At 44.2% G+C, this 19,118-nt stretch overlaps 1 protein-coding gene across 3 annotated transcripts in view; it reads right to left on the reverse strand.

Annotated features, from left to right (window-relative positions):
• LOC110172058 (golgin subfamily B member 1-like) overlaps positions 1–19,118 on the reverse strand; it is an 82,553-nt gene that overhangs the window by 21,440 nt on the left and 41,995 nt on the right. Inside the window, exons 18-22 of one of the 3 annotated variants that reach the window (XM_055154877.1) lie at positions 16,289–16,336; positions 14,453–14,562; positions 14,076–14,244; positions 11,365–11,469; positions 3,081–7,205 (exon numbers count right to left, since the gene is read on the reverse strand). In XM_055154877.1, coding sequence (XP_055010852.1) covers positions 3,081–7,205; positions 11,365–11,469; positions 14,076–14,244; positions 14,453–14,562; positions 16,289–16,336 — 4,557 coding nt within the window. Of the gene's footprint in view, positions 1–368; positions 7,206–11,364; positions 11,470–14,075; positions 14,245–14,452; positions 14,563–16,288; positions 16,337–19,118 lie in introns of those variants that run through there. The other 2 variants (XM_055154875.1, XM_055154876.1) reach the window with 2 other exon arrangements.

Genomic DNA, 19,118 nt, shown 5'->3' on the forward strand with positions numbered 1-19,118 from the left:
GCATCTCGAGTAACGACGTCTCCCGTTTAAATCTGTCGCATAATCCCAGCGCGTTTTCTTTCTCTCGTCTCTCCAATTCCAAATCTTTTGAAAATTTCGCACAATTTTGACTTGTTTCTGCAAGTTTTGCGGCGATAACTTCTCTGTCTCGCTGCGTTTCTTCTAAGCATTTCTGAATGACAAAAATTTCAGCGGATTTTTGGGAGATTACTTCATCTTTTTCACTTACTATCAGGTCAATGTTTGCTCTTTCTTCAATTTTTTCGATTTGTTTCTCTGCGTCGACCAGCTGCATCTTGAGCGAAGTCGTCTCTACGGTCAGTCTCTCTTTTTCTTCTTTTTCCATCTCAAAATTCCTCCGTAACCGATTGCAATCTTGACGCGCCATTTCCGATTCTGAAAGTGCCGTGTCAAGCTCAGTTTTTAGCTGGTCATATTTTTCCAGTAGTATTTTATTTTCTTGATTTCCAACTTCATTCGCTTCCAGTTGTTGCCGTTTCAAGATTTCAAGTTGTTCTTCCAGAGTTTTTACATTTTCCTGCTTGTTTTTGCGCTTTTTCCAGTTCGATTTCGGATTTTGTAAGTCTTGATTTTAGTTCTTCAACCTGTTCATTCAAAACGACAATATCTTCATCCTTTTTGGCCGTTTCAAGAGACGCGTGTTCCATTTTCGATTTGAGGCGTTCCAGTTCACTTTGCGCGCTTAACAAAGTTTGACATCGGTTTTCTGCAGCTTCAAGCGCCGCTTTAAGTTCCCGCAGACTTCTCTCTCTCTCCTCGACTTGCCGCTTCGAGAGTTGCAGTTCGTTCGCGCAGGTTGAAGACACGTCGTCCAGATTTGCTTTGACTCGCTGCAGTTCGTTTCGTAAAGAAGCACACTGGGCGTCCTTCTCGTCGAGCGCCGTTTGGAAATCGCTCAGACTCCGCTCTTTCTCCTCCGCTTGTCGTCTCAAAGCTTCCAGTTCGTTTGAAAAGGACGAATCTGTTTTTTCTTTCAGCGCCGCGAGTTCACTTTGCTCGTTTGACAAAGTTTGGCACTGACTTTCTTTTACTTGAAGTTGTAATTTCAGTTCTTGTACAATTCTCTCCGTCTCCTCCGCTTGTCGTCTCAGCGATGCGACTTCGTTTTGACATTGGCTTTCCTTTTCTTGCAAACTACTTTCTCTCGCCTCAAATTGTAGCTTCAAATCTTCAAGTTCAGTTTGGTACGCGTTTGATAATTTCTGAATTTCGTCCACTTTTCGTTCCAGGTTTTCCCTCGCTGCGTTCAGCTCATCGTTTTGCTGTGTGAGTTTGCCGTATTCCTCCTTCACCTCCGCGAGCTCTTGCATCAGTTTCTTTTCGTTTTCCTGCGATTTCTTAACCGTTTCTTTGCGAGCCAACATCGCCGCCTGCGCCTTCTTTTGCAGCACGGCTTTCTCTTTCTTCACCTGGGCCATTTCGCTCTCAAATTCAGCGACAGAAGCGGACGCAGCGGACGCAGTTTTGATTTCGCTTTGAAGCTCTTCCGATTTTTGCATCAAGATGTGTTTTTCTTCCTGTAGCTCGGTCAGATTCGCTTTAAGTTGCTCAATTGTGGAACTATTTGCGTCCACTTTTTGCGTTGCGTCAACCAGGCGCTGATCTTTGTCTTCTAGTGCCGTTTTCAAATTTTGGATTTCTGTCTCGAGTTTTCCGATTTCTATGTTTTGTTGACAAATTAAACTGCTTTTTTCTTGTTCAAATACATTGTCCTTTTCTAAGAGATTTGCTTGTAGGAGCTGGATTGAGGAATTATTTTCAGAGAGACATAATTCCTTATTAGTCACCTCTGCCTTTAAATGTTGTATTTCCAGCTCAAATCCATCTATTTTAGCTTGGAATTCTTGGATTTCTTTGTCTTTCTGATCAATATTTTCACAGTATTTTCTCTGTCCTTCTTCAAGTTGTTTTTCCAGCTCCTGCAACCGTTCACTCAACTGCGACAATTCACTTTTATAACCAACAATGTCCACATTTTCGTACGTTTCGATTTTCTTCATTAATTCTTTTCGGACGACCAGCGCCGCTTGCAATTTCTTCTTCGCCGCGTCCCTTTCTTTCGTCGTTCGCGCCAATTCAGTTTTCAACTCTTCGATCTTTTTATCCGTCTCCAAATTTGCTGAATCTGCTTCCCTTTGGCTCTTTTCCGCAGACGCCCTGAGTTCGTTTTGCGATTTTTCCAGTTGTTCTTTCCAATCTGCAATTTCTTCCGTAAATTTAACCCTTTCGTTCGCAGCCGATTCGATAACTTGTGCGATGGACACGTCTTTCTCCTTCAGTTGTTGACTTAGAGCCGCGAGTAGCTCTTGTTGTTGCGTAATCTGGACTTCCAATCGGTTTATATGTTCGTCTTTTGCTTTCACGTCCCGATACAGCAATGCGTACTTCTCCGCGGCTTCTCGGACCTTCTCCGCTTCGCCGTCGAGTCGTCTTTGCACTTGGTTTAGCGATTCTTGCAGTACGTTAATCTGCTGACCCTTCTCAAAATCGCCCTTTTCAACGTTGCTTTCTGTATTTTTCAACTTCTCCGTCGTGTCGTCCAGAGTCCTCTTTAAGGCATCAATTTCACAAGTGTAACTTTGCTCCAAATCTTTAACCAAACCGAGTAAATACGCGCTCTTCTCTTTCGGATCGTCGTTTTTGTCGCTTCTGTTGGTCAGTCTCCGCAACTCACCTTCGACACTCTCAAACATCTGCTGTAAATGATTATTAACGTCGTCTTTTTCTTGTATCAAAGCTAAGACGTTTTCTAGCTGCTTTTTTGATGCGGCTGCTTCTTGTTCTGTAGCTACAAGTCGCTCTGACCCTTGCTTCACCGCCAGCGCCGCCTCCGCCAGCTTCTCTTGCAAACTATCCAAGTCCTCTTTCAACGCGGTAACTTTAACGTCCTTACACTTAATCTCATTTTCAACACATTTTAGCTCCTCTGCCATCAAGTTCTTATCTTGCTTTTCTTTCTCTAAAACTAGAAGCCACTCTTTCTCAGAATCTTGCAAAATTTGTTCTAGCTTAACAATATTTTCTTTCAGTTTTACCACGTCGTCGTTCTGTGCACTGACCTTAGCTTGCAGGGTCTCGTTCTCGGCCGTCAGCCTCTTCACCGCGTCGCTCGACTCTCGCTCCTTTTGCGTTTTACTTTCCTCGGCTTCTTTCCGTTTCGTCAACAACTCCTCCTTCTCCTGGACGAGTTTCCTAACCCGGTCTTGCAGCTTCGCGTTCTCCTTGCCGAAGGCCTCCTTTTCTTTGGTGTTCTGCTCCTCCAGAATCTGAATCTGCGCCACCAGCTGCGCCGCGTGCTTGGCCTGCGCCGCGTACTGGTTGTTGATCGCGTGCAGCGCCATCTCCCGCTGCTCGATGTTGCCGGTCAGCGCGTCCATCTGGGTCACCACCTGAACGTGCTGCGACTTCAGCCTGTCTACCTCCACGGTGAGCCTCTCCACGTTCTCCTGATGCGATGCGAGCGCCGCGTCCTTCTCCTCGACCAGCGCGGCGCCGGCCTTTTGCGCGTTTTCTAGCTGTTTATAGACGTCCGCCAACTCGTTTTTTAGTTTTTCTATCGTACTTTGAGCATTTTGTTGTTCACTCGATCCGTTTTCGAGTAACTTTTGCAAACTAAGAACAGCGTCATCTTTTTGTGACAGTAGATCTTTGACGCTTCGTAGCTCCTCTAAGTGTGCAGCGTATTTGTCTTGCAGATTTTTAAAGGCACTTTGAATTTCTTCAGATTCCTTTCTCAAGTTCCCACATTCGCTTTGCAACTTTGACACCAACTCTGTGCTTTCCACGAACTGCGATTTATACATCAACGCTTCGTCTTCTCTCATCCGGATGTTTTTGGATTGCTCGGCTAAAACGGCCTCCTTCTCTCCCAACGCTTTTTGCAGTTTTTGCGTTTCGGAAACTTGCCCCTGGAGACTTTCCTGAAGCTTTCTCGTCGCCTCCTCCAAACTGGAAATCCGTTCTTTTAAGCTTTCGCATTCAACCGTTTTGTTTTGCAGATTTGAACTCAGCTTCTTGACTGTTGCAGAAGACGCGTTTTCCAATTCCAGACTTGATTTTTCCTTCTGTTCCAAAGACGCTTTCAGTAATTGTGATTCCGAGGTAAGATTCTGAACTGTTTTTTGAAATTCTAAAACTTGCGCTACCAGTTTCTCATTCTCACTGTTCCTCTGTTGTAACTCACGTTGCTGCTCAGTAACTTTAGTGTTTAGATTCTGAACCAGATCTTGCTTTTGTTTGAGCGTCTCCTCGTTGCCCTGCTCTGTCTGACTAAGCCTCTCTCTTTCCAACTTAAGCTCATCTGATAAAGACGTCATTTTAGTCTCGCTTTCTTTCACTGCCGCTCGATAATTCGCTATTTCCGCCTTCAGCGTCTCCAGCTCATTTACGTTTTTCAGCAGTTCAGTTTTCAAGCTTGAATTTTGCTCCTTCAAAACTTGGACGCCATCTTCGAAATCAACCAGCTTCGTTTTGTTTCGCTCTGCGTCTTGGACCAGTTGCGCGTTTTCGGAAGCTAGTTTTTCCATCGTTGCTTTCAAGTTATTCAACTCTGATTCCATCTCGACCGCGTTCTCGTTCATGACGCCCAGCTGGCTGCTCAGCGTCAAAACAGACTCGTTCCTTTTGTCCAACTCGTCTTTGTGGTGTTGTAGTTCTTTGCTCATTTCAGTTAAACTCAGCTCTTTTTGCTCGATGTCTCTCGTCTTTTGCCGACTCTCTTCACGAAGCGAATCTAGATCTTTCTGCATCGTCGAAATAACTTCGTTTTGTCGCTTGATTTCGTCCGTTTTCTGGGTCAGCATCGCGTCTTTCTCCATCAGCGCGGACTTCAGAGCGGCGCCTTGTTCTCGCAGCATCGAAACCGTATCTTCCACCTGCAGCTGCTGGTCCTTGGATTCTGACAGAGCGCCGTTTAATCGATCAATTTCCGTTTTTAATTCGCCGATTTCTTTTTGTAAACCCTGCGCAAATTCTTCTTTCTCTCTCAGCAAATTCACGCATTCGTTCGTTTTCTCAGAATTCAAGATTTCGTTTTCGTTCAGTGCCTTGTTCAGCTTCACGATGGTTAACGTGATGTCGTCTTTTTCCTTCACCAGCCCTTCGATAACCGTTTTATCGCTCAAAACCTGCTCTTGTAATGAACTTCGCTCATTTTTAAGCGCATCGATTTCTCTCGAGTTTCGCTCTAAGTCTTGTTCAAGTCTTTTATTGTCTTCCACGAGTTTGCCGACTTGCGCGGTTAGGTTCGCGTGTCGTTCAGCGGCCTGGGCAAGCTCTGCGTCTTTGGATTCCACGTTGCTGGAGAGATTCCGGTTTTCAGCCATCGTTGATTCCATATGTTTTTGCAAATTCACACATTCTGCTCTGCTGGTTTCAAGTTCCGACTGCAGTTTTCTTGAATCCTCCTCCATCGAACCAACTTGGGACTGGAGAGATTGCACTAAACCATTCGCATTGTCCAACTCTTCTTTCTGCTTCCGGAATTGTGTGGTCAAGTTTTGGAATTCCTCGCACTTTTCGTGGATCCGTTTGCGAAAATTTGCGTTTTCCAAATTGACTGAGTCGTTGTCGCCTTCTAGCTTAGATATAACATTCTGCAGGTTCGCGATTTCGTTCGAGAATTTCAAACTTTCGGCGTGCTTTTCTGTCAAAACGGCGTCTTTTTGACACAATTCCGATCTGACATGTTCTTCTTGTTGCTCCATTTTGGACAGGGATTCTTCGAGTTGCTTCCTCCGGTTCTGCAGCTCATCCAAATTGCTTCTAAGTTCAGAAATGCAGCCGTCTTTCTCGGTCAGCTCGCGCTCGAGATTCCCAACTTTAGAACTCAAACCGTCCACTTTATCTCGCAGTCTCGCCATCTCCTCCTCCTTCTCTCGTAGCACCTGGCTGAGGTGGGTGCACTCGTTCGTTTTGGCGAGTAAAATTTCGGAATTCGAATGCGTGCTCTGCTCCAAAACTTTGTTCAAATCGCCTGTCTGAATTCTAAGATCCTCGTTTTCCTTTCGTAATGTTTCAATAGTTCCTGCGTTTTCCAAGTTTGCTGCATCGAGTTGGGTTATTTTCGCGTTTAAACCGACTTTTTCGTTGTTGAGCTCCGATATTGCTCCAAGATGCAGCGCGATTTCGTTTTCAAGCTTAGATTTAATTTCTCTGAGATCTTGAATTTCCCGATTTAACTTTTGTTTGTCCAAATCAAACTCCTGATTCAAGCTCGTCATCTTTTCTTGCAGCTGACCCTTTTCTGCTTTCAAATTCTTCAATGCGTTTTTCAGTTTGGACATGTTTTCCGACTTACTCTGCAGTTCGCTTTTCATCTTCAGGTTTTCCGAATCCCGTTCTTGCAATTTTGAATTATATTTTGTCCTTTCCTCGTCGATTCTTCTCTCGAGCGTCGTTATAATCTCAAGTTTTGCCTTAAAATCGTCACTGAGAGTTTTAATTTCTGAGTTAAACTTGTCCACTTGGGCTAAAAGTGAATTATTTTCGTCTTTGTAGGATTTTAACTCATTTTCCCACATTTCCTCTTTCTGTTGCAGCGTTCCTTGACTGGAATTCAACTTTGAAATCTCCTCGTTTAACTTATCATGAGCAGATGTTAATTGCTCCTTAAGTGAGTTGATGTGCGTTTCACATTCAGAGAGATGGTTGCGGTGACTGTTCGTTTGCTTTTGAACATCTGATCTTAATTCTTGGATCAGTTTCTTGTCTTTATCGGCTTGTTTAACCAGCTGCTCTACTTCCGCTCCTTTCGCGTCTCTCTCATCTTTCGTTTTGCTCAGTTCCACCTCAAATTCCTTAATCTTCTCGACCATTTCCGATATTTTAGAATTCAAAACTTGCTGGTCCGACGTTTGCGATTCTCTCAGAACCATGGCGTCTCGCTCGGACTTCTGCAGCGCGTTTTCGACCTGGACCAGACTCTGTTCTTTGAGCCTGATCTCCTGCTTCAGCTCGGCGATCTGGTCGGCGTACTCCGTCATGTTGGCGGTGAGGGTCGCGATTTCTTTGTCTCTTTCGCTCAGCGCGTCTTTGAGATTGTCGATTTCGCGTTCGCACGTTTGGAGGTCGTGGATGAGTTGCGCTCGCTCCTCCAGGTGAGCGGAGTTTAATTTGTCCAGCTCCTCGTTGGTCTGGTCCAGTTCGGTTTGTAAAGTCTCGATCGTGGACTCCTGTTTTTGAGCCTGAAAAAAAAGAAAGAAAAACACACGGGAAGAATTATAAAAAAATGATACGAAGTGTTTTTGAAGTGTTTTATAAGTACTTGGGAGCTGTGTTTGATTCCTCTCTAAGGTTTGATAAGAACACTGAGCACATCGTCAAACGAGGACAGCAGCGGGTTCACTTGATGTGGAAGCTCGGCTCTTTTAATGGATCGTCTAATATTTTAAATAATTTTTATCATTCTTTTATTGAAAGTTTGCTGACCTTTTCTTTTATCTGTTGGTTTTATGGATTATCTGTGAAAGACAAGAACAGTCTGAACCAGACTGTAAAAGTTTGCAGCAAAATCAGTGGTGTTCAGACGGAGGATTTGGAGTCTGTGAGGAGACATTGGGTGTTACAAAAGACTAAGGCCACACTGAGCCAGACTAACCATGTCCTGCATTCACAGTTCGTGAAGATGCCCTCTGGGAGGCGCTATGTCACCCCATAGCAAAAGACCAACCGCTACACCAAATCTTTTATTCCTTCTGCCATAAGGATTTTAAATGGAATGTGAATTTGTTCCTGTGTCCCTGACGCTCTGTGGTTCGAACGTCTGGTGTCTTTCTTTTTCTTTATTATTTATATTTATATATTGTGCGTGACCAGAGATGTGCCAACTGAATTTCCCTTTGGGATTAATAAAGTTGTTGATTAATTTGACATTTAAGGTCCTATTATGCGCAAAATTAACTCTCGTGAGCTTTAAACCAGGTTAAAATGCTGCTTCCTCCTCAAAAACAGACCTGGAGTTGTGTTTTGATTCATTCACATGTTTGAGTTACTCCCAGTTCACACCAAAGCGCAGCAGCAGCACGAGCGGCAGCCGCACGAGCGGCAGACGCACAGGTTTATCTTTCCATGTGAACCAGTCTGACAGTTCACACCGACAGAGTCACACACGTCCAACGAGCGTCTGACACTGAGGATGGAGTTCTAATTTTGCAGCGTCTCCAAGGTTTTTAAGACAGGAAATAAACACGCGAAAGGAAATAAACTTCCGATGCCCTTTCAAAATAAGTTAACCAAAGTCAAGACAAAGACGTAAACAATGAGGAAAGGATTCATGATGGACCACGAAAAGTTAATCCTCAGAGTGGAGAAATATAACGTCGTTTACGATGTCAGACAACAATTTTACAGGGACTCGGGACTAAGGTGGGACTAAACCAGGACTGAACCGAGACTCAATGTCGGGATGTCGGCTCAGAGCTCCATGCACCGTGGAGGTATGTGAAGCCATCGCCCGATTGCGCTTTTCGGACGTCCTGCTCCTCGGGGTCTCTCCCTCTAAGATTAGTCCTGGTTTAGTCCTGGTTTAGTCCTGGTTTAGTCCTGGTTTAGTCCTGGTTTAGTCCTGGTTTAGGCCTGGTTTAGGCCTGGTTTAGGCCTGGTTTAGGCCTGGTTTAGTCCTGGTTTAGTCCTGCGTTTAGTCCTGGGTTTAGTCCTGGGTTTAGTCCTGGTTTAGTCCTGGGTTTAGTCCTGGTTTAGGCCTGGTTTAGGCCTGGTTTAGGCCTGGTTTAGACTTGGTTTAGACTTGGTTTAGTCCTGGTTTAGTCCTGGTTTAGTCCTGGGTTTAGTCCTGGGTTTAGTCCTGGTTTAGTCCTGGTTTAGTCCTGGTTTAGTCCTGGTTTAGACCCGGTTTAGTCCCGGTTTAGTCCTGGTTTAGACCCGGTTTAGACCCGGTTTAGTCCTGATGTAGACCTGGTTTAGACCTGGTTTAGACCCGGTTTATTCCTGGTTTAGTCCTGGTTTAGACCTGGTTTAGACCTGGTTTAGACCCGGTTTAGTCCTGATGTAGTCCTGGTTTAGTCCTGGTTTAGGCCTGGTTTAGTCCTGGGTTTAGTCCTGGTTTAGACCCGGTTTAGTCCTGATGTATTCCTGGTTTAGTCCTGGTTTAGTCCTGGTTTAGTCCTGGTTTAATCCTGGTTTAGTCCTGATCCGCCCGTAAAATTCCAGAACGTTAAAACTCGCCCGTTTCGGCAAATAATTGTCCGTATCCGTCGGTTCAGGATTCTGTATCGACATATAAATCGTCTTTATTTCCTGCACGTACAGAAGGTTTGAATCACACTCACAATGTTTGTTAATTAAAGATAAATTCACCTTATTAGGAAAAAAACTGAGGTGTTTTCTGTGCGTGTTAATAGATTTAACCCTCATTAAACCACAAATACAAGATGAAGTAGAAATGTAGCTTAGTAGATATAATAACAATAAAATCAGTCATAATCATGTTAAACGTGTTCTGCAGATCTAATTCACAAAACACTTAACACACAGATAAAATAAAAACAACTACACGTGTTAAGAACAAAAAGCAAATACAAAATGTGATTTGCGCCGCTGCAGCTCCTGGTGTGAATTCGGGGTAAATCTTTATTATTTGTCTGTCCACATCTCCAAAGCTCAAAGCGCTCTGTTCCCCCCGGTGATGTCATGAAGTGCTAGTTTTCATGTTAAAGGTTGTATAGAGGATTTTTTTAAGGGAAAAGAAATACAGCGACAGTCCTTTTTCAAATGTTGTGCATTTGTGACACCATCTTCCTCCTGCACAGCTTCCTCAGTAGAAACACCTCCTCCCATCTCCTTACTCTAGAAATCACATTTGTTTACAGCCGCGTTCAGAATTACCGTTGAAGTGACCTGTCTAGAAATAATTTAGCGATCAACACATCCGTTTTTAGACTTTTATTCTGCTTCATTCGTGCAATCGTTGGAAGAGATCTCCAAGGCTGCGTTCAGACTGCAGCCTGAAGTGACCCAAATCCGATTTTTTGGCTTCTATGTTCCTGTATCCGATCTATTAATGACGTCTGAACGGCACAGATCCGAATTTTTCAAATGCGACCCAGGACACTTGGATATGTGCTCCTGAATCCGATACATATCTGATCTTTTGACATGCGACTTCAGTCTGAACGGCCAAAGCGCATCCATCCCACCTACACGTCATTAACAAGCGACAAACGTCACTATTCTGCGCTGAAGCAGGCAGAAACCGGAACTGTAAAATCTCCAGGTGCTCAATGCTCGCGACCATATTTGGACAACTTCCGTAAACACAGAGCACGCTGCGGTTGACGCATGCGGTTGACGTCATCCTGTCCTCCAGTGTCACATGTGGGACACTTTCGGGCCGTTTACCGTTCACACTGAAGTCACAGACAAGTCGCATTTAATTGGAAATGTGAACGACCTCGCAAAAACATCGGATTTCACAAAAAAATCGGAATTGAGCATTAAGCCCTGCAGTCTGAACGTAGCCCAAGAATCACCTCAGTTTGGCTTTGCTCCTTTTCCCCTTCTCTTCTTCTTTCAGCGACCTCAAAAACGGACTTTCTTTTGCGGCGAACTGGTCGTGGATTCTCGTCCGCCGTCGCAACAAACTTTGTGCGAACTGTGAGGAAGCTACAGTTTGAAAGAACCGCCTCATAAACCACATAACCCCTGCGAGCCAACAAGTCAGTCACACTAGGAACATAGGGAGTTTCACTGACAACCTAACAGCCAATAGAAAATGAGGTAGCCTCATTATCTATTGGCTGATGTTTATCTGGCCTCACTACGTCCACAGTTGATAGATTTTCATTCTTTTTTTTTTTTGGTCAAAATAATCACAAGGCTGCTACTTCTCTGCAATGGTATTTTAAAATTTCACTGACAATTTGACACAAAAAAAAAAAAAAAAATCCTCCATGCAACCTTTAACTGCTGATTTTAACTGCTGATTTTAACTTCGGCGCCGTAGAGATTTTCAATTCCAGGTGTGAAATGATCCAACTGATTTTAGTGATTTTGGTGCATGGAGTTTAAAAACACAGTCCTGTAGTACCACATGATGACATCACAAGGTGGAACAGAGTGTTTTCAGTTTGACAGAGGAACTCAGCCTAAATGTTCAGGGTTTGTGTGTTAAACGTGTGTGAATGAAACAAAAAAACAAAACTCCAGGTCTGATTGTGACGAGGAAGCGACATTAGAACAGTGACCAGGCCTGGGAGAGATCACTAGATGACTCAGACATGCAGGGCTGACTCTAAAACCTCTTCAGGCAGGTTTTGATGCCTTTTACTTTTTGCTCATACACGAGTGAATGTTCCTCTAAAACCTTTACAAGTGTGAACAGAGCTGTACCTTCTCTTTGAGGACGCAGAGTTTTTGTGTTAAATCTCCCACTTCGTTCTTCAGCGCAGAACACCGCTGCTCCGAGACGCTGCACTTCTTCAACACCTCCTCCAACTGTGAACCAGACACGACAAACATCTCATTTACACGAAGAAACGCACAACACCAAACATGGACTAAACCCTTTTGTGCCGTGGATTAGGGCCCGACCGATATATCTGATGTTATCGTCCGATATGTGCACAATTGACAGACAGATAAACGTCCTGATATGTGGCGCCGCATCAGGATTTATCTGTGACGTCGTCCTGTCCCTGAACGCACCACAGTCACGTCACATGACTCACGTGTTCTTGTTTACTCCAGAGAAACACAGACGCTGATTTACACTGAGACGCTGATTTACACTGAGACGCTGATTTACACTGAGACGCTGATTTAACACTGAGACGCTGATTTAAACTGAGACGCTGATTTACACTGAGACGCTGATTTACACTGAGACGCTGATTTACACTGAGACGCTGATTTACACTGAGACGCTGATTTACACTGAGACGCTGATTTACACTGAGACGCTGATTTACACTGAGACGCTGATTTACACTGAGACGCTGATTTACACTGAGACGCTGATTTACACTGAGACGCTGATTTACACTGAGACGCTGATTTAAACTGAGACGCTGATTTACACTGAGACGCTGATTTACACTGAGACGCTGATTTACACTGAGACGCTGATTTAAACTGAGACGCTGATTTAAACTGAGACGCTGATTTACACTGAGACGCTGATTTGAGACTGATTTAAACTGAGACGCTGATTTAAACTGAGACGCTGATTTACACTGAGACGCTGATTTACACTGAGACGCTGATTTACACTGAGACGCTGATTTAAACTCTCCTGTGTCTGATACAAAACATTAAATAAAAGTGAACTTCAGCACATTTCGTTTAGACAAAAACAAAACTGCTGATGTTTTTATCAAAAACGAGTGCGAGTGCAGAGACAAGAAGACAGAGGACACACACAGAGGACTGTCACACACACATACACACACACACAGACTGTCACACACACATACACACACACACAGACTGTCACACACACACACACACACACACACAGAGAGGACTGTCACACACACACACATACACACACACAGAGGACTGTCACACACACACAGAGGACTGTCACACACACAGAGGACTGTCACACACACACACCGAGGACTGTCACACACACATACACACACACACAGACTGTCACACACACATACACACAGAGAGGACTGTCACACACACACACACATACACACACACAGAGGACTGTCACACACATCACACACACACACAGAGGACTGTCACACACACACAGAGGACTGTCACACACACACAGAGGACTGTCACACACACACAGAGGACTGTCACACACACAGAGAGACTGTCACACACACATACACACACACAGAGGACTGTCACACACACACACATACACACACAGACTGTCACACACACATACACACAGAGAGGACTGTCACACACACACACATACACACACACAGAGGACTGTCACACACACAGAGGACTGTCACACACACACAGAGGACTGTCACACACACACACAGAGGAGAGGACTGTCACACACACACACACACAGAGAGGACTGTCACACACACACACACACACAGAGGACTGTCACACACACACAGAGGACTGTCACACACACAGAGGACTGTCACACACACAGAGGACTGTCACACACACAGAGGACACACAGAGGACCGTCACACACACACACACACACACAGAGGACCGTCACACACACAGAGGACTGTCACACACACACAGGACACACACACACCACACACAGAGGACCTGTCACACACACAGAGGACTGTCACACACACACCGCACACAGAGGACCGCACACAGAGGACCGTGTACGTCACACACAGAGGACCGTCACACACACACGCACACAGAGGACCGTCACGCACACACACGCACACAGAGGACCGTCACGCACACAGAGGACCGTCACACACACAGAGGACCGTCACACACACAGAGGGCACACAGAGGACCGTCACACACACAGAGGACCGTCACACACACACAGAGGACCGTCACACACAGTTGTTGTCCTGGTGCTGGATTATATTATTTCTACAGATGTTTGAGTCTTTCTGATCCTCGTTTTGTCGCCTCTGCTGCTCCGGCCTCATCTGCTCTGAGGTATTTTCCCAGTAGGACGATAACCGTCCAAGACTTTACAACACTTTAAATAAACCGTTGTTTCTCCTGCAGTGACATCGTCACAAACAGTGGGAGCGTTCAGTTTTGTTACTTCAGAGAAAGTAGACTACAGATCTCAGGAAAATACTCAAGTAAAAACGTCTGATGAACATAAGATTTCCCTGAGGTCACTCGCGTTAGTGACAGGTTTGACTGACAGCGGAAAGGGGCGTGTCCCTTTAACAGCCTCGCTCCTGATTGGCTCTTCAGTTTTGCTCTTGGATTTTAAATATGATCCCTGGTTACAGATGAGCGACTGTATCTGTTGGCCTCGATGAGCTTCATTTGACTGCAACCAAACGCTCTGAGTGACGAGTGATAATTCAAATACATTTTTAATAATACATAAAATAATCATAATAAATAAAATAGAAGATGAAAAGTAGTGTGAGTGACGTGTGAGTGAAGAGTCTCACATTGTGCTGTGTGTGAGTGAGGCGCTCGCTCAGCTCTCGGCTCTGCTCCTCGCTCTCTCTCAGCGCCCCCTTCAGGCCGTTTATCACCTCCAGCTTCTCGGAGGTTTGGGCCAAAGACGTTTCCTTCTCCAGCAGCGACGTCTCCAGAGTCTCCTGCGTCTCACTCAGTCTGACAAAAAAAAGCACAATAAGAGGGAGAAGTGACACGATTAATCATGATTAATTGCACTCAAACTCATGCGATTAATGCGATTAATATTTTTTTATTTTTGCCCAGCCCTACTCATAATTAAACTCTTCGCCTTCATAAACGTGTGAGTGTATTTCTGTGATTTAAGAGAAGAGTTTCCTGAGTGGACACATGCTCGAGCTCTCACCCTTTGAGCTGCTGGTTGAGGCTGGACACGAGGAGCTGGTGTTTCTCGGCGTCTCGGCTCTGTTGGCTCCTCGCGTTGGCCAACTGACCCTGCAGCCGTTCAGTCTCATTCTGAGGAGCACGAAAAAAACCCCCATTAAAACTAGAGTTATGAAGAAACAAAAAAGCACAGCACACGGACAAAAGGAAACAGAGACTCTGAGGTAAAGACGAACGTTTACAGGAACCGGACGAAGGAACAACGGACGAGAAAGAAACAAAGCTCCTGTGTCATTTGTTCAGTCGTTTTTCAAAATAAAACCAGAAATAAGAAAAAAATACATATATATATTTTCTTCATTGTCTCCAAAACCAAAATAAAAAAAACAAAACAGATAATGATTCGTTTTTTTTTTTTTCATTTTTCGATTTTGTGACTAAACCCGGTCTAATCTTGGACTAAACTTGGACTTTTGAGACAGAGAGACGGGACCCGGAATCTCAAAGAATCTCAGACTTCCGGTCATCGCGCATTTCATACTGGGAAAGATTTTCCGAAGAAATGATCATCAAACCTCCATGTTTGTTTTCCCAGTGGGACGTGTCTATTGTCAAAGTCGATCTTTTCAAGTCTTTTGAACCATTTCACTTTTGTTTCTGGTTCTGATATTGTCATATTTTAGTTTTGGGATTCGGACGTCGTAATTGTGTGGTTGTCGGATCCGAACAGCAGAAAGTGAATCAGATGTGTGTGACTCAAACCTCCGTTCAAACTGTTTCTCTTCCCAACAGAATTGAAAAATAGTGAAAGGTGAAGGTGATGGGCAGGATTGATCCACAGGAAGAACCAAAAAGGAAACATTTGTCTGACTAAGAAATCATCCTGAGTTTACAGAGAACATTTTGTATGTGGAGCGACGACAAAACAAAATCCCGTTTGTTAATGTAGAGGAGCAGAAGACAAACAGACTGAGCTGCACTTTCTTGTTCTTGTGGTTTTACACAAACATCACGTCTTGGTCTTTGCAGTGGAAGGTGTTTCTTGGTGAACAGTTGGAAACTTTCACTTTGGTGTCGACTTTTAAAATTCATAAACGAGGTTAAACAATGGATCAGGATTTTGTTTTGTCGTCGCTCCACATACAAAATGTTCTCTGTAAACTCGGGAGGATTTCTTAGTCAGACAAATGTTTCCTTTTTGGTTCTTCCTGTGGATCAATCCTGCCCATCACCTTCACCTTTCACTATTTTTCAATTCCGTTGGGAAGAGAAACAGTTTGAACGGAGGTTTGAGTCACACACATCTGATTCACTTTTGCATTTATGAAGTTCACAAACACATTTCTCGAGTCGTTTTCTGCTGTTAGGATCCAACAACCACAACAATTACGATGTCCGAATCCTGAAACTAAAATATGACAATATCAGAACCAGAAACAAAAGTGAAATGGTTCAAAAGACTTGAAAAGATCGACTTTGTCAACAGACACATCCCACTGGGAAAACAAACATGGAGGTTTAATGTTCACTTTTTCACAGGATCCTTCTCAGTATGAATTGCGAAATGACCGGAAGTCCGAGATTCTTGATGCATCTCTACCTGACATCCTGCCAAAAATCAAAAACTTTTCAGAGATTCCCTCCCAACTAGTGCACGTTTAACCAGCCCGTGTGTGCAGTGTTTTCCCGTTGTCGTTTCTGAGCGTTACCTCGGTGCTCCTGTGTGCGGTGCCCGGTGAACACGTGCGTCGACATTAGTACATGAATAAGCCCCGCCCCCAGTGACTTGTTAGTGCAGCACTCCACACTGTTAGCCTCACGCACACACACACACACACACACACACACACACACAAACCTGAGGAACCCAAAACGGCGTCTCTTCCTCCTCTACCCCAAACGTCACCTGTGTTAGAAGGTTCTGTTACGCCCCAAACAAAACAACAAAACAACAAAAAAAACAAAAAAAAACGCACATGCAGCGTCTCTGTGGGTTTAAAGCTCCAATATCACAGCGTTTCCCAAAGACTGAGTCAAGACTTTTTTTGGGGGGTCGACTTGTCACGATCTGCATGTCGGTCTGTGATATACACACACACACATCTCCACGAACTTACCCAACCAATTTTCTGTGGGAAACATTGATTACCGCTTTTCCTCGTTTAAAACTTGAGTACTACGGCAAGCCAAACTGTTCACATTTACGCATATATTTAAAGGTTGTATGGAGGATTTTTTTTTTTGTTTCAGATTGTCAGTGAAAGTTTAAAATACCATTGCAGAGACGCAGCAGCTTTGTAATTATGATGACCAAAAAAAACAAAAAAACAATGAAAATCTATCAACTGTGGACGTGTTGAGGCCAATAGAAAACAAGGCTACCTCATTTTCTATTGGCTGTTAGGTTGTCAATCAAACTTCTTACGTTTCTAGTGTAACGGACTCGTCAGTGCGCGGGGATTATGTGGTTTATGCGGCGGTTCTTAGCGGGTTTTTCAAACTGTCGCTTCCTCGCAGTTCGCACAAAGTTTGTAGCGATGGCGGACGAGAATCCACGACTGGTTCGCTGCCAAAGAAAGTCCGTTTTTGAGGTCGCTGAAAGAAGAAGAAGAGAAGGAGAAAAGGAGCGAAGACAAACTGAGGTGATTCTTGGAGATCTCGTCCAGCGATTACGCGAATGAAGCAGACGAACGGTCTAAAAACTGACGCGTCGGTCACTAAATTATTTCTAGACAGGTCACTTCAACAATAATTCTGAACGCGCACTGGCTGTAAACAAGCGTGATTTCTAGAGTAAAGAGGCGGGAGGAGATGTTTCTACTGAAGGAGCTGTGGAGGAGGGAGGTGGTGTCACACACGCACAACATTTGAAAAAGGACTGTCTCTGTATTTCTCTTCCCTTAAAAAATCCTCTATACAACCTTTAACACGTTTAACACCTAATTTGATGTGTATTACAAGCTTATTTGATGCGTCAAATTGTTGGTATTTGACGCGTCGAATTATTCTACATACTGAGGTGTATCGAGTGGTGGTTTGAATATTGGTTAATGAAGTTACACATCGAGTTGAAGCTTAAACACTGAAATATTATATATGTGGAAAGGTACTACTGTGTGTCCTAAATAATGGGTAACCTGTGTGCTTTTAAGGAAATTCCTCTGCAGAACTGGGGCTGTGGAGATAAGCCGGGCAGGCGTTACCTAAACAAGACTTGGTGGTGATTTACAGAGTGGGGGTTGTCACTTCCTCCAAAGAAGGAGGAAAGAAAGACGCTTCAAGGACGATTCAGAGCGTGAACCTGCTCAATATACAGTATTATCTGCATGTTCATACTGTTGTTTTATATGTCTGGTTTGAGGGAAACTCGGGCGTTCAGATCGCCTGAAGTAAGTCCTGTGTAGCTGGAGGCCGTCAGGGACAACGATTTGATCCAGAGCTCTGTATTAGAATTGTATTGGACAGGGAATAAATTTATGTTATTTAAATTGATTGAGTCTAGTCATTTTTGATAGAACACGCCTAACAATGGCTGCGTTCAGACTGCAGGGCTTCACGCTCAATTCCGATTTTTTTGGTGAAATACGTGTTGAAATCCGTGAAATCCGAAATGTTTTTTCGAGCTCATTCACATTTCCAGTTAAATGTGACTTGTATGTGACTCCAGTGTGAACATTAAAAGGCCCAAAAGTGTCCCACATGTGACACTGGAGACACGACGACGTCAACCGCAGCGAGCGTCTCTGTGTTTACACAAGTTGTCCAAACATGGACGCAGCATCGAGCACCTGGAGATTTTAAAGTTCCTCTCGTACCGGAGCCACAACATGAACAACTGACTTGTGTGGGCTTCTTCCCTGTGTTTTTCATATGTTAATTTGCCCTGTACTGAATCCCTGTGTACAATAACATGTTGTGTATGTTTCTGGACTTTGGAGTGTCAATGGGGTTGGGATATGATGTCATATGGACGGTGAATGTATATGGGACAGATAAGGGGTGTGTCTCCAACCTTTAGCATCTGCCAGTCTGTTATGGGACACGTGTTGGGACAAAACTGCTGTGTATGTTTCCATGAAGATGTTAACTCAACAGTTCTGCTGGTATAAAAGGCACCCAGTTTTTCTGTGCATCAGTTGGGGAACGTCGACATGCGTTGTCGAGGGACGACCGACGCACAGAGACGCCGCGTAGGCAAATCCTGCTGAATCAACTTGAATCTTGAGACCTGAACCTGCCTGAACTAATAAAGAGACGTGTCTGAGAACTGTTCTAACTCTCCAAGCCTCTTTCTTAAGATCCTCTGTTCAGGCTGCCTCCAGGAGAAGCTGACACTTGTTTTAAGGAGGAGATTGAGAAGGAGAACGACCAGGTTTTTGGTGGTGGTGTTTTGTGGTGAGTGGAGATGTGCTTCACTTCAGTCACACGGATCATGAACAGTTTTCTCCTACTTCAGTGCAGAATAGTGACGTTTGTGTCTTGTTGATGACGTGTAGGTGGATGAATGTGACCTGACTGTTCACACTGAAGTCACATGTTAAAGATCAGATATGGATCAGTTTCAGGAGCACAGATCCAAGTGTCCTGGGTCACATTTGAAAAAAATCGGAAAATAAGAATCGAAGAATTGAAAAATTAACGCTCAATAAAGGTCACAAATAATGTTTACTGACTTGGGTCGTGAAGAT

Source organism: Boleophthalmus pectinirostris, unplaced genomic scaffold (assembly GCF_026225935.1).
Source record: "Boleophthalmus pectinirostris isolate CB_2022bp ecotype Guang Dong unplaced genomic scaffold, ASM2622593v1 HiC_scaffold_19, whole genome shotgun sequence".
Taxonomy (NCBI): domain Eukaryota; kingdom Metazoa; phylum Chordata; class Actinopteri; order Gobiiformes; family Gobiidae; genus Boleophthalmus; species Boleophthalmus pectinirostris.